General features: G+C 38.1%; 1 protein-coding gene across 2 annotated transcripts in view; it reads right to left on the bottom strand.

The window, feature by feature from the left end:
• Positions 1-14293, bottom strand: part of Usp8 (Ubiquitin specific protease 8) — a 78159-nt gene extending 63866 nt beyond the window's left edge. For both annotated transcript variants that reach the window (XM_083142839.1, XM_083142833.1), the window contains exons 1-2: positions 13984-14293; positions 2189-2308 (exon numbers count right to left, since the gene is read on the bottom strand). In XM_083142839.1, coding sequence (XP_082998965.1) covers positions 2189-2286 — 98 coding nt within the window. In that variant the 5' untranslated portion in view covers positions 2287-2308; positions 13984-14293. The remainder of the gene's footprint in view (positions 1-2188; positions 2309-13983) is intronic.
• Positions 14294-14333: the final 40 nt, after the last annotated feature.

The raw sequence follows: 14333 nt of genomic DNA, 5'->3' as shown, positions 1-14333 counted from the left end.
TATCGATTGCCGTTTTGGTCTAAAATCTTCTTGAGGAAACGGTGCAGTCAGATCTTGTGTCCATACGGTTCGAAAGGCTGCATTGATTATCGACTGCTCGCTTCCAAGCGACACTTGTGATTTGTCACCTCGGTATGAAATATCTCTCAGGATACTATTTATATTCTAATAACATAGAAAATAAACTCTAGTACACAATCCAACACCTGACGTCCGGAATCACATTGCGATGTTTCTTCTTGTTATGCATGATATTTATTTATTAATTTTATTTTACTTTTCTTTCGAAATTAATGCCACTTCGTGACTGCAAATCACTCCACAAATATAACTGTTTGCATTAATTCCCATACCACCTTTTAAGGCAAAGAAATCTACACGATATAATCCAAATAGTAACTAAGATGCATTACTTTCATAAGAAAATTAGCAGCTGTACTGGTTGCACTGCCATCTATGTTGTAATCCGTCCCGGGAACCAGTTTCTTGGGTCATTTTCCACACTACGTGTTCCATTTCAGCTGCAGAGTCTCTTTTTTAGAACATTGCATGACACAATTTGAAAATTTCTCAGTATCAATGTCCATGAAAGCCAATGTGATGAACTGCTGCATAAGATGATTTTTTTTTTTTTTTATCTTGAAAACGTTTCTGAAATTGCTCTCTCAGACACGAAAGCATTTCAACACTGTATTTACTACAGTAAGGGTAAAAACACAGTGAAGCACATCGCTCGTCGCCAGAAACTTGCAGGGACAAGTTTCCAGTAATTCAAAACCATGGAGTTAAACGAGGGAAAACATAGTGGAGCCCCGCTCATTCCTTGTTTCAAGTGGATGGCTCCGTGATTGGTCCACTCAAGGTCACTTCTTTTTTTTTTTTTTTTTTTGGAAGACACCCTCCTTTTTCCCCACTTTTTTTTTGACAGAGTTATCGTTTGCAAGCTTGTGCGATGGTGTTCAAGGTGCCTGTCCGACAGCCAGTTCATTCATTATATCCTGACATTTTTATGACTTGACCGGACTCCGTGCAATGAGCAAAGGTCCCTGTGCCTCACCATGTTTTTACCCTAAGGCTGTGATGGCTGCATTTCCAGCTTGTCTTTCAAACAGGGAAAATGTTGGATATCAACACAAGTAAGATTCATTTCCCACAACTTAAATCTCCTTTTAAATGCCCACACATTGGAAATCATTTCTGCCAATACTTATCTTTGCCCTGCAGTTGGAAATTAAGTTCATCCAGCTCTTCTGTTATGTCCATCAGGAATGTCAAAGGGTGGGTACTGTTTGCCACATTCTTCAATAAACTCCATGATCTTAGGCAGCAATTAATTGAAACGTCGTAGAAGTCCTCCCCCTCTACTCGACCATCAAACCTCATTGTGAAGCAGTATGTTACCATATTGACAACCCAGTTGAAGGAAACAAATTTGAAACTTAACCAAGTGTCCCTCAGCTAGGAATTTCCACTTCGAGCACTAACAATAAGCAAACACTGTCACCCTCAATTTATGTACAGAAATAATTCTCCTCCCACTCCGAATGAAAGAAAAATATTCATCTTACTTGAATGTGCCATTATTGTTTCAACACACCATTCCTGGAAAGTTTACATGAAACATATATTTAATTAGTAGCATTAAAATACAGCAAAACTACAGAGAGAAAGGGTCTTGGGACTCGTGTATATGAATAACATCCAGAGCTTGAAGTGGAAATTTTAGCTGAAGGGATGTTTGGTCAAGCCTTGAGGCTATCTTAGGGATACACTACTATGGTTTCACATGGCGACACAGACAGCTGGGAATGCTTTGAGAAAATTTTGCTAGCTGGGAGAATACCATTGTCTCATATCCCCTCAGTGCAATCAGCATTAAGACAAGACATTGCTAAGGTTTCTCTTAGTATTGTTGCTCGTACCCACAGAGTACTGCATCCAAACCCCTTGCGAGCTACCGCCCAGATAGCATGTAAGTTAACTGCAAGTTAAATTGACATTCGATTTAACTTGCAGTTATAGCTCGCGATCCGACGGTTTCGCGATCCCTAATCTACAGCATGTTTTCCTGAATATCCAGTCTTCTACTGCATGTATTGAATCCACAAAGCAAAGAGAATGACAATAAAAATTCACTCCCTGGTGAACAAGAAAACCTTAAGTATAATTATTATAATTGTATACTCACATTCTTGCTTTTGCATTAGTAAACGGGACATTGGTCTTCTTTTGCAAATCACCAAATGATTTGGCCATGTAGAGAGTTTTCAATCTTGTCTCAGGCATCTTTGCTAAGTACTGGGGTACTCTATGAAAGAAAAGTGCACCATGTTGAAAAAAAAAAAAAAAAAAGCCATATTCTTATGTTATTCAATGCAAACTTACAGATATTCTACAACAATGGGAACACATTTGAGAGCAAAATTACAAAGAAGTTAATGTGTGCATGCAACCAGAAGTTGCAATATGCACTTTCAATTTATTCATGGAAATTGCACAATATTCCACACTTATTCCTTGAGCTAGTTAGTCAGCTAAGTTAACCCTTTTGATGCATATACATAGAAATGGAAATATCACAGCCAACGTAGCATTTTGGACCCTTTTCCAAAAATTAATTACTATGTTACTATGTACTATACAGACCTCAAACTTCTTTCTAGTTCGACTACGACATTCCAAATGAATGTTGCAATCTACCCAAAACCCTCAAATATTCTACGTAGAAACTTTGAGTGAAAAATGCAGGCTTGACCAGGACTCGAACCCGGGTCTCTGGCATACTGTACCATTTCTCTACCAGTGGCTTGGTATGCCAGAGACCCAGGTTTGAGTCCTGGTCGAGCCTGCGTTTCTTGCTGAAAATTTCTACGTAGTACATCTCCTGTGTGTGCAAAATTTAATGAACTCAAATTAGAAACTATGAATTACAGTAAAGTGTGGATGTTCTAAATTTGGTATGCAACAAAACCCAACTTCCTTGCCTTGGGTGATTCCATGAAAATCCTTTCACCTTAGCACCCAGAGAAGACACATGATTGGAAACACGTTCCCATGTTACACATTTTGGTAAAAGTTCGGTATATCGGAGACACATTAAAATCGGATATTTTGTGTTTCGCATGGTTCGTACTTACCAATTGTGTATTGCGGAACATAGTTCAAGGTGCCATTATGCTTTTTACACGAAAACAAAGACAATTTTTCACATAGAGTGATTTTTTTCATTCCTTTCTTCGCTTCTGTAACACACATTATGGCATGCACATTTTGACTCACATTGTGGGTATGCAGTGTTTCCAACCTCCTTCACTGAAAATACCTACTGTCGTGTTAGTCACCGGTGGAAATTGTACATTATGTACGGTAGCTGACGGATAGCCCCACGTACCATTTCCGATAAGGTTAGGTTAGGCAAGCATAGTGAAAAAAAGGAGTTGGAAACACTGACAGGGGCTTATGTCATCAAATGTACACAGCATGCAGTTCATGTAGGGAAAGCAATGGCAATTGTGCGTATGTGAGTTATTTCTCTTGAAAAATACATGATTTTCCAGTCAAATACGAGGTGTGGCTAGAAAAAACTGGATTGATATTGCTGTCGACAAATGGCAAGCGTGTCAAGGTCAAGCGATTCATGAGTGTATAACGTGATATCTTACCTATCGACTGTGTGATTGCCCAGGGTGTGGCGCTCAGTTCCTCTGTAGCTTGTGGACGAAGTGAACCATACATCTTGGCTCCGTCGAAAAAAAAAAATTAAGTGTGAAAGTGGAACAGCGTATCAATCTGAAGTTTCTTATGAAAATCGGAATATCCTACCACAGAAACTTATGATTTGTTGAAGGAAGTGTACGGAGATGAGTGTTTATCACGCACTCAAGTGTTTGAGTGGTTTCAAAGGTTTAAAGAAGGACGAGAAGTGATTGCGGACGACTAGCGTCCTAGACGGTCTTGCACATCAAAAATGGAATCAAACATTGCAAATGTTGGTGAATTAATTCGAATTGTGTACCCGAAGGTCAAACTGTCAACAAACATTATTTTATTACGGTGATGACGACCCTGCGTGGGCGAGTAAGATGACGACGACCTGATTTGTGGAAAAGCAAGTCATGGATTCTTCATCAGGACAATGTTCTTGCCCACGCGGCATTGTCAGTCAAGGCTTTACTGGCCAAGTATGGGATCCCAGTGTTAGAACATCCACCCTATTCACCGGATCTCATTCCGTGCGACATTTTTTATTCCCAAAGGTCAAATCAACACTGAAAGGAACCAGATTTAAGACCGTAGAATCTGTGAAAATAAAAGCGACGGAGGTCATGAACATGGTTTTGAGAAAATGATTTCCAGCAGTGTTTCCAGCAATGGAAGATTCGTATGGAGCAGTGTATCGATAGTGCAGGGGAGTACTTTGAAGGGGATAATGTTCATATTGTACAAAATTACCAATAAAAGATTTTGTAGCAACAGTCCGGGTTTTTTCTAGCCACACCTCGTATATTCCACGATGAAAGAAAATACCTCAACGAATGTTGGAAAGCTTGCAGAAACTCATTTCCGTAAGTAGTTTCTTATGTAAAAATGAAGAAATGTGTCTCCGATATACCAAACTTTTACCCACATTTTAAAGTTAGTTCATTGTCAAAGTAACTGTTGATAACATTACTTCTACTGTAAAAAATAACTCTGTTGTAGTTACAGCTTACTTTTAAAAGTAAGCTACTTACAGTTAGAATTCCTAAAAAAAAAAAAAATTAAAAATGAGCTGTTATTTGTAATTGAGACACTCCCTGGTTGAGTGTGATGAATGGTCAACTCACAATATCACCACTGAAGTTTGCCAGGTTCAAGTCCTAGCATGGATGTTTATTTACAAGTGTCGCTTCACTAGTTTCATCTGATCATCATTCACTATCATTGTAATCAGTCTATAGGCACAGAGAAGCAGAACAAAATAGAGGAGAAAAAGCAATGCTTTCTAGTAAAGTACACTTACACTACCGACAAAAAGTTTAAGACCACCAGGAAAAAGTGCCAAAAATCAGTAGAAATGAATGTATTTCATAATTAATGTACAAGAAACAGATGTAAGAATCTGCTTGACAATGTACAAACATAGGTACATCCACTATACATATTAATGTCACTTCTTATTTTGCTTTCATCAATATGTCCACCATGGGCCTTAATGACAGCAGCACAAACACGTGGCATGCGCTCCAATAGTTTGTCCAGATAGGATTGTTGAATGTTACGCCAGGCATCGTTGATGAATTCCCATAGCTGGGTAACTTCTTCCTGATGTCCCTATCGATTTGGTTCCATAGCAGTTCAATTGGTGAAAGATCAGCAGACTGTGGTGGCCACGCCATGAGAACTAATGCCCCTTCTGTTGCCTTGCATTCCAAATACCACGTGCACAATTTGGATGCATGTTTGGGATCATTATCTTGTTGAAAAATAAACCCATTACCAACAAGATGACGACCAGAGGGGATGGCATGGTGCACCAATATCTGATGATACCCTTCTTTTACCAATGTTCCCTGAATTTTATGAAGGTCCCCCATCTGGTTTCTGGCAAAACATCCCCACACCATTACACTTCCACCCCCATGTTTCACTGTGGGAACAAGACACTCTTCTTTCATTCTCTCACTGACCTTTCGATGGACAAAGATTCGCCTATTGCTGCCAAATAATTAATATTTGGATTCGTCGGTCCAGAGTACCCGTTTCCAGTTATCCATAGTCCAACCTTGGTGCATTTTAGCCCAGGCCAATAGTTTCGTCTTGTTCACACATTGTAACAATGGCTTTCTAGCAGCTACTCTGATATGCAGCCCTTCTTCACGCAACCTATTCTTCAACGTTGACACAGACACAGGCTGTTATTCAGGGAAGCAGCGATGACTGGTGCTGTTAGGTGCCTGTTCCGTTTGCTAGTTACTGCAATATATCTATCGTCAGCTGCAGACGTTACACGAGCTCTTCCACTACGTGCACGGTCAGCATGACTGTTGGTTTTACAGTATCTGTCCAATGCACAATGAACACCAGTCTCGGAAATATTCAGTTTTCTTGCTATTTCGCGTTCCGAATAACCTTCATTTTTCAGTGCACATATCACAGCACGCTTTTCAACTGACGGGCCATTTCACACAGCTCCACTTACCTTGCACACCTCACACACAATAATGGGCTCGCAATGTCGCCTGCATGAACAGCAACTGACCCTGAGCTATTGATAAGGATGTGCATGAGGCTGGCTACCGTACTGACCGGTTTCACGCACACAGCTGCAATCTTGCCAGCTTCAGCATGTTTTTGTCACTTTCCATTTTGGCAAAAACTAGACTACATTGCATTTTCCATGTGTATCATCATCATGTCTTTCTTGGACAGGAACCGTTGGTTCCATACAACACTCCATACTGATTGTTTGGCCGTTTTTTATGGTGGTCTTAAACTTTTTGTCGGTAGTGTAAGTTAAGTACACTTATAGAAGAACCATGAAGAGAGAAATGAACTGTCAAAATGTTAAGCAGAAAATGAGGTAAGCCTAGTACTCATTATGCATTGAAAGTGGAGTTTAGGTTTTCAAACTATATAGATGCATAGATGGGGCATGATTTATTTTTTAGTAGTTAGCTGTTTATTTGTTCATGATTTATTTTTCGTGTATCACTTTTTTTAAAAGAAAAATATAGCCCATCAGCTCATATACCTCTCACCTCCCTCCACTAGTTACTACAAAAATTCCTCACCTTTAGGAACTTGCACCAACTTTCTATTACGAGTAAAGATTAAATAAAGGTAGCTGTTTACCCACCGTAACCCCTCGACAATTACGTCAAGATTTGTATTAATCCACAGATTTTGATGTTTTACGTACATCACATATCATCATGCGCCACATTTCCACGAGCTAAAATCAACTGAAAATGTTCATAAACAACAAAATCTTCACATATCATGCAAAAAAAAATATTTCACTTTCTCTACGGGGTACAGAGGGTCATGGGTACCGATTAAAGTAGGTGCACAGCCAGAGATTTACACCAAGACAAAAATATTTTATTATATCAACTTTATATTCAGATAGGCTAATTGGAACTGGACTTACAGTGTAAAGCGATATCAAAGCACTGACAATCAAACCTGGGTCCTCTTGATTACAAAGTGACAGCATTACCATACAAGCAGCTATAGCAACTTGGGAGATATATATATATGCTAAAAGTACCAAACCTGACCTGGCTAACCTACTCAGACATGAATCAAATACCTTAGATAAACATGTTGGGTTATTTTCCTGTAGTTTACGGTTATTACAAGCATAAGAAAACAGTTTTTCGCTGTGACGTTTTAGGAGAACACACGCTCCCTTCATCAGACATTTATTTTCATTTTGACTAAAGATACAGTTATAACAATGGTTAGCAATTTTTGAAACAAAAAGAATCCCTAATATAATGGATGTTGTCAATGTTACATTGTTGTAGTATAGCAACTTTACTGTGAAAAGAAGCAGTCTGTTTCATTTTTATTTCAGATAAAAAAAATTGATCACATTCTTTTTTATTTAAAATTATGAATCCTAAATATCATCAGGTAATGCAAAGTCATCATTGTTTTCACAAAGTCTCTTGATATTTTCTGTTACATTAAATTTTAAAGATGGTGGCTTACTCCATTTGTAAAAAAGAAAACTCCATACTGGATCTATGTTACCATTTTCATTATTTAATTTATTCCAGTGTTCTTCTGCAATGAACGAAGCTTCCCAGACATTTTTAATCAAATGCTTTTCTTCGATGATGTGAGCTGACAAACCTGTTCTTGGGTTTAGATTTATAATGTCCAAATCGTGTTCATGCCATCTCATTGCCATTTTCCTTGCTGTTTGTCCTACATAATCCTTTGAACATGAACAACTTATACATGGAGGTTATTGCAGCATGCCACCGCAATAGCGTCGGCCGCTTGCCGGCCCAGTCATGCAACAGGTGCCGGCAAATTGCGTAACAGATAGCCCGTTACACAAACCGCTTGTTTTGTAATGTTTCCACTTTTCACAATTATAGTTACAATTACAACTTAAATAAGCACGTACCTTGTCGTAAGGATGCTGGAAAAGGTGTCCTCTAAAATACAAATATTTCTGGCACTTTATTTTAACATGTAATCTTTCTTAGACACCGCGAGAGCGTCGGCCGCTTACCGGCCTTGTCATGCATCAGGTGCCGGCAAATTGCGTAACAGATAGCCCGTTACACAAACCGCTTGTTTTGTAATGTTTCCACTTTTCACAATTATAGTTACAATTACAACTTAAATAAGCACGTACCTTGTCGTAAGGATGCTGGAAAAGGTGTCCTCTAAAATACAAATATTTCTGGCACTTTATTTCTGCCCATATCGCTTCTGACAGCAATGACTCATCCAACATAAAGGATTCAATTTTTCATTCTTGTCTTGCCTTCGAATAAACAAAACCGTGACTCTTATTTTGCAGATAACACAAGATTAATCCTTTTGAACACTAGAGTCAGTGGCGTGCCCAAGATTTTCGAGGGGGGAGGTTACGTATACATTATTATGCAAAACGAAAGCGCAGATAAACGAATTATTTAACAGTGTCACTTAATTTTAACGTGTGAATATTTTTGAAGTAAAGTAGCGATCATACACTGTGTGCGTTTTTCTTTCTGAGAGCGCCATTTGAAATAAGCACTTTTCCCCTTTTGCTACTATGGGATAAACTGAATATAAAAGGCTATAACTGCTCAACAACTGCATCTTTTTAAGAAATTTAAATTCTAAATGTAAGAATGAACAAAAAGCAACATTTTATGTAAATTCCGACAATTGTGAGTCCAGGGGGAAACGGGGGCCAAATCCCAAAGTTCTATTTTCCCCGTAATTACGCAAAATTTCTGAACGTCGTAATTTCCATATTTTTTTTTCAAAGTTGCGGCAGGAGCATTACATATCCTCATAGAGTAGTCTTTTGTTGTGCTTCCCTCAAAATTTGGTCCATCCAGTGTCTATAGAGCCGACGCTAGAAGCGAAATTCCTCAGATGTCGCAAGAGCGTCAGCGGCTTATCGGAGTAGTGGTTAGCCGCGAGAAGCCTCTCGATACTACGCGAATGCGACAGCTGTCGGCTACCAGTTGTTTAGACGTGTTCACTTCGGTTTGCGTCTCTTGCAGAAAAGTAGTCAGGCGATTCGCAAGAAAATTTCCTGGCAATCCTGTTCCGGACAGACATACTGTTTACAACCTCGTTAAAAGATTACGAGAGACAGGATCTCTTGAACCTAAGAAACGTGTTTCCAGACGACGTGTTCTTACGGAAGAAAAGCTAGACGAAATTGGTGAACGACTTGAACATACTCCAAAAAAATCCCTCCGTCGGCTTGCTCAGGAAACAGGCATTTCAAAATCCTCAGCACGAAATGCCACTAAATTACTTAGATTAAAACCCTACAAAATTACAGTGGTTCATGAATTGCAACCGCGCGATCACGCGACTAGAGTTCGATTCTGTAACTGGATGCTGGATAATATTGTTGCTGGCAGAGTAAATCCAGAATTAATCATATTTTCAGACGAAGCTTGGTTCGAATTGAATGGCCGAGTTATTTCACAAAACAATCGCTATTGGAGCGCAGAAAAACCTGACCTTGTGCATGAAGTTCCGCTCCATCCTGCAAAAATTGGTGTGTGGTGTGGTTTGAATGCGCACAGAATAATAGGGCCTATTTTTTATGAAGGTACTATCAATGGTGAAAGGTATCGAAGAGACATACTACAACCTTTTTTTGAACAATTAACGGACACTGAATGCCAGCAGTCATTTTTTCAGCAGGACTCTGCTACTGCTCACACTGCTTATGAATCACTTAATTTTATTGCCGAGATTTTTGAGGACAGAATTATCAGTACTGAGTTGTGGCCCTCTCGTAGCCCCGATCTTACTCCTTGTGATTATTATTTATGGGGAACATTAAAAAACAAAGTGTATCAGAATAACCCGCGTACAATAGAGGATTTAAAAGAAAATATAAGAAGAGAAATTGCCAGAATCACACCTGAGGAGCTTATGGATGTTCAGAGGAATTTCATACGCAGATGCCGGAAATGTATTGGTGTTGAAGGAGGTCATTTTCAACATCATTTATAACACAGAAGGTTAGTGATCATCATTATTATTAGTTTTAAATATAATTTTACACTTACGGTTTGCTTTATGCGCCGCGATGCTGTCTTCCCTTTCTGTCAACCGAGGATAAAGTAGAGATGTCTAAGAAAGATTAGATGTCTGAAATAAGGTTGTAATTGTAACTGTAATTGTGAAAAGTGGAAACATTACAAAACAAGCGGTTTCTGTTACGGACTATCTGTTATGCAATTTGGCGGCACCTGATGCATGACAAGGCCGGTAAGCGGCCGACGCTATCGCGGTGTCTAAGAAAGATTACATGTCAAAAATAAAGTGCCAGAAATATTTGTATTTTAGAGGACACCTTTTCCAGCATCCTTACGACAAGGTACGTGCTTATTTAAGTTGTAATTGTAACTATAATTGTGAAAAGTGGAAACATTACAAAACAAGCGGTTTGTGTAACGGGCTATCTGTTACGCAATTTGCCGGCACCTGTTGCATGACTGGGCCGGCAAGCGGCAGACGCTCTTGCGGTGGCATGCTGCAATAACCTCCCTGTATTATATATTCCTGTGGTTTCCACATCTGGTAGCGAGTTTCTCATTTTGAATTCATTAAATGTACATTCCAAACTTCTTGGTGATCTAAAAACAATTTTGAAATTAAATCTTCTAAAAATGTTGGCAATTTTATGTGAGAATCCCTTGTGGAATGGAATGCACACAAATTTATTTTTGACATATTTGTCATGTTTGTCTGTATTTCTCTTTTCCTTTAGTTTTTCTTGCGACTTGTTTTTTTGATTTGGTTTCTTCTGTTAGTGTGAAAGCCATTTTCTTTTGCTATATTAAAAAGCCTTTCTACTTCATTTTTGATATCCTTATTATTAGAACATAGTCTTTAGCAATGTGTACATACAAGAAAAAACATGTTGGGTTAGGCAGGTCAGGTTTGGTGCTGATAGCATGTATCTTTAAGTTGATATAGCTGTCACTGGCTGCTTGTCATTACCACTATACCAGCAGAAAGGAAGGTAAGAATTACGAATACAGAGAATGTCTCCAATTTCGTTAATTTTTGGTATACTAACTAAATTTGGCCTTCTAATCACGAATCTGTTGTTAAAATGCGGGGGTTACATGAAAAAATTGTACACTTATGTATATATATGTTACCACGAACCATGCACGGGTAGCCCCACAAACCATTCACGCATAGCACCACGAACCATTTCCAGTAAGGTTAGGTTAGGCAAGCTTAGTTAAAATTTTGTTTGCAAAGCAATACAGCTTAAAAAAAAATGTTACAGTATGGTATAGTGAAAACACATTTCTTCTACAGTATGGTATAGTGAAAACACATTTCTTCAAATTTACAGGAGAAACTACTTATGGAACCGATTTTCTGTAGACTTTTGGAAGCTCGTGGAAGTGTTTTCTCCCTTCGTTCAACTTATTCGGCCGGTAAATCATGTATTTTTCGACATAAATGTATCTGCAATGCAAGATAGCACTTGCGACCATTATGTCGACTACCTGAATTAAATGTTTTGTGTGTTCGATTATGTAACCCCCTGTTAGTGTAGCAACCATGCAGTAGTTTTACAAGATGATGTGTGAAGGTTGGATTGTGAATATTTTTTTTCCAATTTAATTTTCTATGTTTGCCTAACCTAACTGAACCTAACCTTCCGTGAATGGTTTGTGGATCAATTTTTGCTTAAAAACATTCTGTGAATAGTTTGTGCGGCATTTTTCGGTTAATAAATTTGGAAACACTGCATATCAGCTGACGATAGACAACGAGAGTCAAGATTTGCCTGCCATATTATGTGTAACAAAAGTGAATTAGCAACGAACAATAAATACTTGTAATGCAAAAAATTATGCTTTTTTCAGTGTAAAAATCAAAATCCCACGATCAAAAATGTTCCGCTATGCATAACAGGTAACTAGAAATGTAAATAATTAGGAAATAAATGAGTGAAATGTGTTTTCCCTATACCCTACTCATACGAAAAAAATTCTGAACTTATATTGGCTTTTTCCCCTATTTCCAGACGTGACCCCCGCATTTTAACAACAGAAGTTAGTATACCAAAAATTAACGAAATTGGAGATATTCTCTATATTCTTAATTTGCTCCGAAAGGAAGCTTATCCAAACAGTGAGCCACTACTGTATAGTAATATTGAGATTTTTATATTAGACTTAATGTTATGTGATTAACATTACAACACACGGTAATTCCACACTAAGTTTATTTGTGACCAAAAAAATGAACATATTCATGGCTCTGGCCTTGAAGTGATGTTGCTAGTGTTCAACCCTTGGTGGTGAGGAAAAGTCAGTGGTTTTAGTGATGGGGAAGTGACTGCTTAATACAAAGGTTTGTGCTGTGTTGCTAAAATCTGGAAATGTGTGTTGCATTATTGCAAAATTAGTTATTATTATTATTTACGCTACTATATGTGGTGACTCAAATACATTAGACCTGTAACAGTACAACATAAAAAAGACAACAGTAAAAGTAGGACAGTGGAGGGAAGGCAATTACTTTCACAGCGCTGGGGAAACAATGGGGGTGAAAGAAAAGGGTTCATTTGGCTCGTAATTCCGAGATTGCATATGTTATGGGGCATAATAATAATAATTAAATGGGTATAAATGTAATCCAGTACTTAAAAATTCTGAGTGGAACTTCTCTGCTTGCTCTCATTTGCATGAAATTAAAATGTGTTGGAAAGTGATGTTCTCTTAGATTGGTAAATATTTAAAAGTAAATTCCAACACATCAAGATACATATTACATAGGTTAAACACAAATTAACACTAAGCAATTAATTACCTCTCACGTCAATAACTCCATTTCCACTCAGATCTAGGAAGTTTCAAACAGTGAAAGTGTAATTTATAAGTGTTATTTTCTATTAATTTATACGTCAATATACACATATTACTTAAAAGTATGGGTAAATTTCTCGTATCGGACAAACGGCTTTCTTCAAATTTACAGGAAAAATTACTTACCGAATGCAGTTTCTTTAGACTTGTGGAAGTTCGGGGAAGTGTTTTCTTGCATCGTTCATTGAATTTTCCCGGTAAATCATCTATTTTTCGATATAAATGTGTGACCGATGCACGAAAGCTCTTGCATCCATTTACTTCCATGTGGATGTAACCTGTGTCTGATGACGTAATCCCGGTCAGTGTTTCCAAACACATGTTTTTGTAACTGAAGAAGGTACGTTTCCACAAATGGTTTGTGGGGCTATGTGTCAATGGTTCTTGGGGCTATGTATCAATGGTTCGTGGGGCTATGTGTCAATGGTTCGTGGGGCTATGTGAGAATGGTGTGTTGGGCTACGCATATTTTTTTCGAAACCAATTTTTCACTATTGTAACCTATAGTGACCCTACCTAACCTAACCTTACCGGAAATGGTTCGTGGGGCTATGTATGAATGGTTCGTGGGGCTATGCATCAATGGTTTGTGGGGTTACATAGGTATTTTTGGGTGCAGTGGGTTGGAAATACTGCATGCCGAGTACAGTAGTGGAACTGTTACCGCCATTTTGCGTGTTACTGAAGGCAAAAAGAAACGAAGAAAACTTACTCGATATGTCGCAAATAGAGCTTATTTCCGTGAAATAAGCGAAATGCCACCTTCAGCAATGTTTCTCAATGCAGAATACGTAAGTACGGATATTCAAATTAAATGAACTAGCAAATTTCAGCCGTTTGTCCGATACGAGAAATTTACCAAAGTATGTTCATAAATAACGTACAACTTAAAAATAAAACTTACATTGGCGATCCTGTACTGGTTAATGTTTTGTACCACCAGGCCAGAGATTTTAGCAGACAAACTGCTACCTTCGAGTTGTTGTTTCCATTAAACTAACAAGCATCACAAATGAAAAGTATAGTTATTGATAACCACAGTGTTCTTTATAAAAATGTAACTACTCCATCAAACGACTGACAAAACAAACATAATTCAACATAAACGTCTACAATTTTCTTGTTACTACTCCATTATTTCACTACGTCAACACCATCTGGTGACAAGACGATAAAACATCTAATTGTTTGCAGCAAACTAATATATCTTTCTCGTTAGCTTGTTTCCTGTTGTTCCAAACATTGATGATACAA

The sequence above is a fragment of the Lepisma saccharinum genome, chromosome 1, assembly GCF_977018435.1.
Source record: "Lepisma saccharinum chromosome 1, izLepSacc3.1, whole genome shotgun sequence".
NCBI classification, from domain to species: Eukaryota; Metazoa; Arthropoda; class Insecta; order Zygentoma; family Lepismatidae; genus Lepisma; species Lepisma saccharinum.
This window is presented reverse-complemented; position numbering and strand designations above follow the sequence as displayed.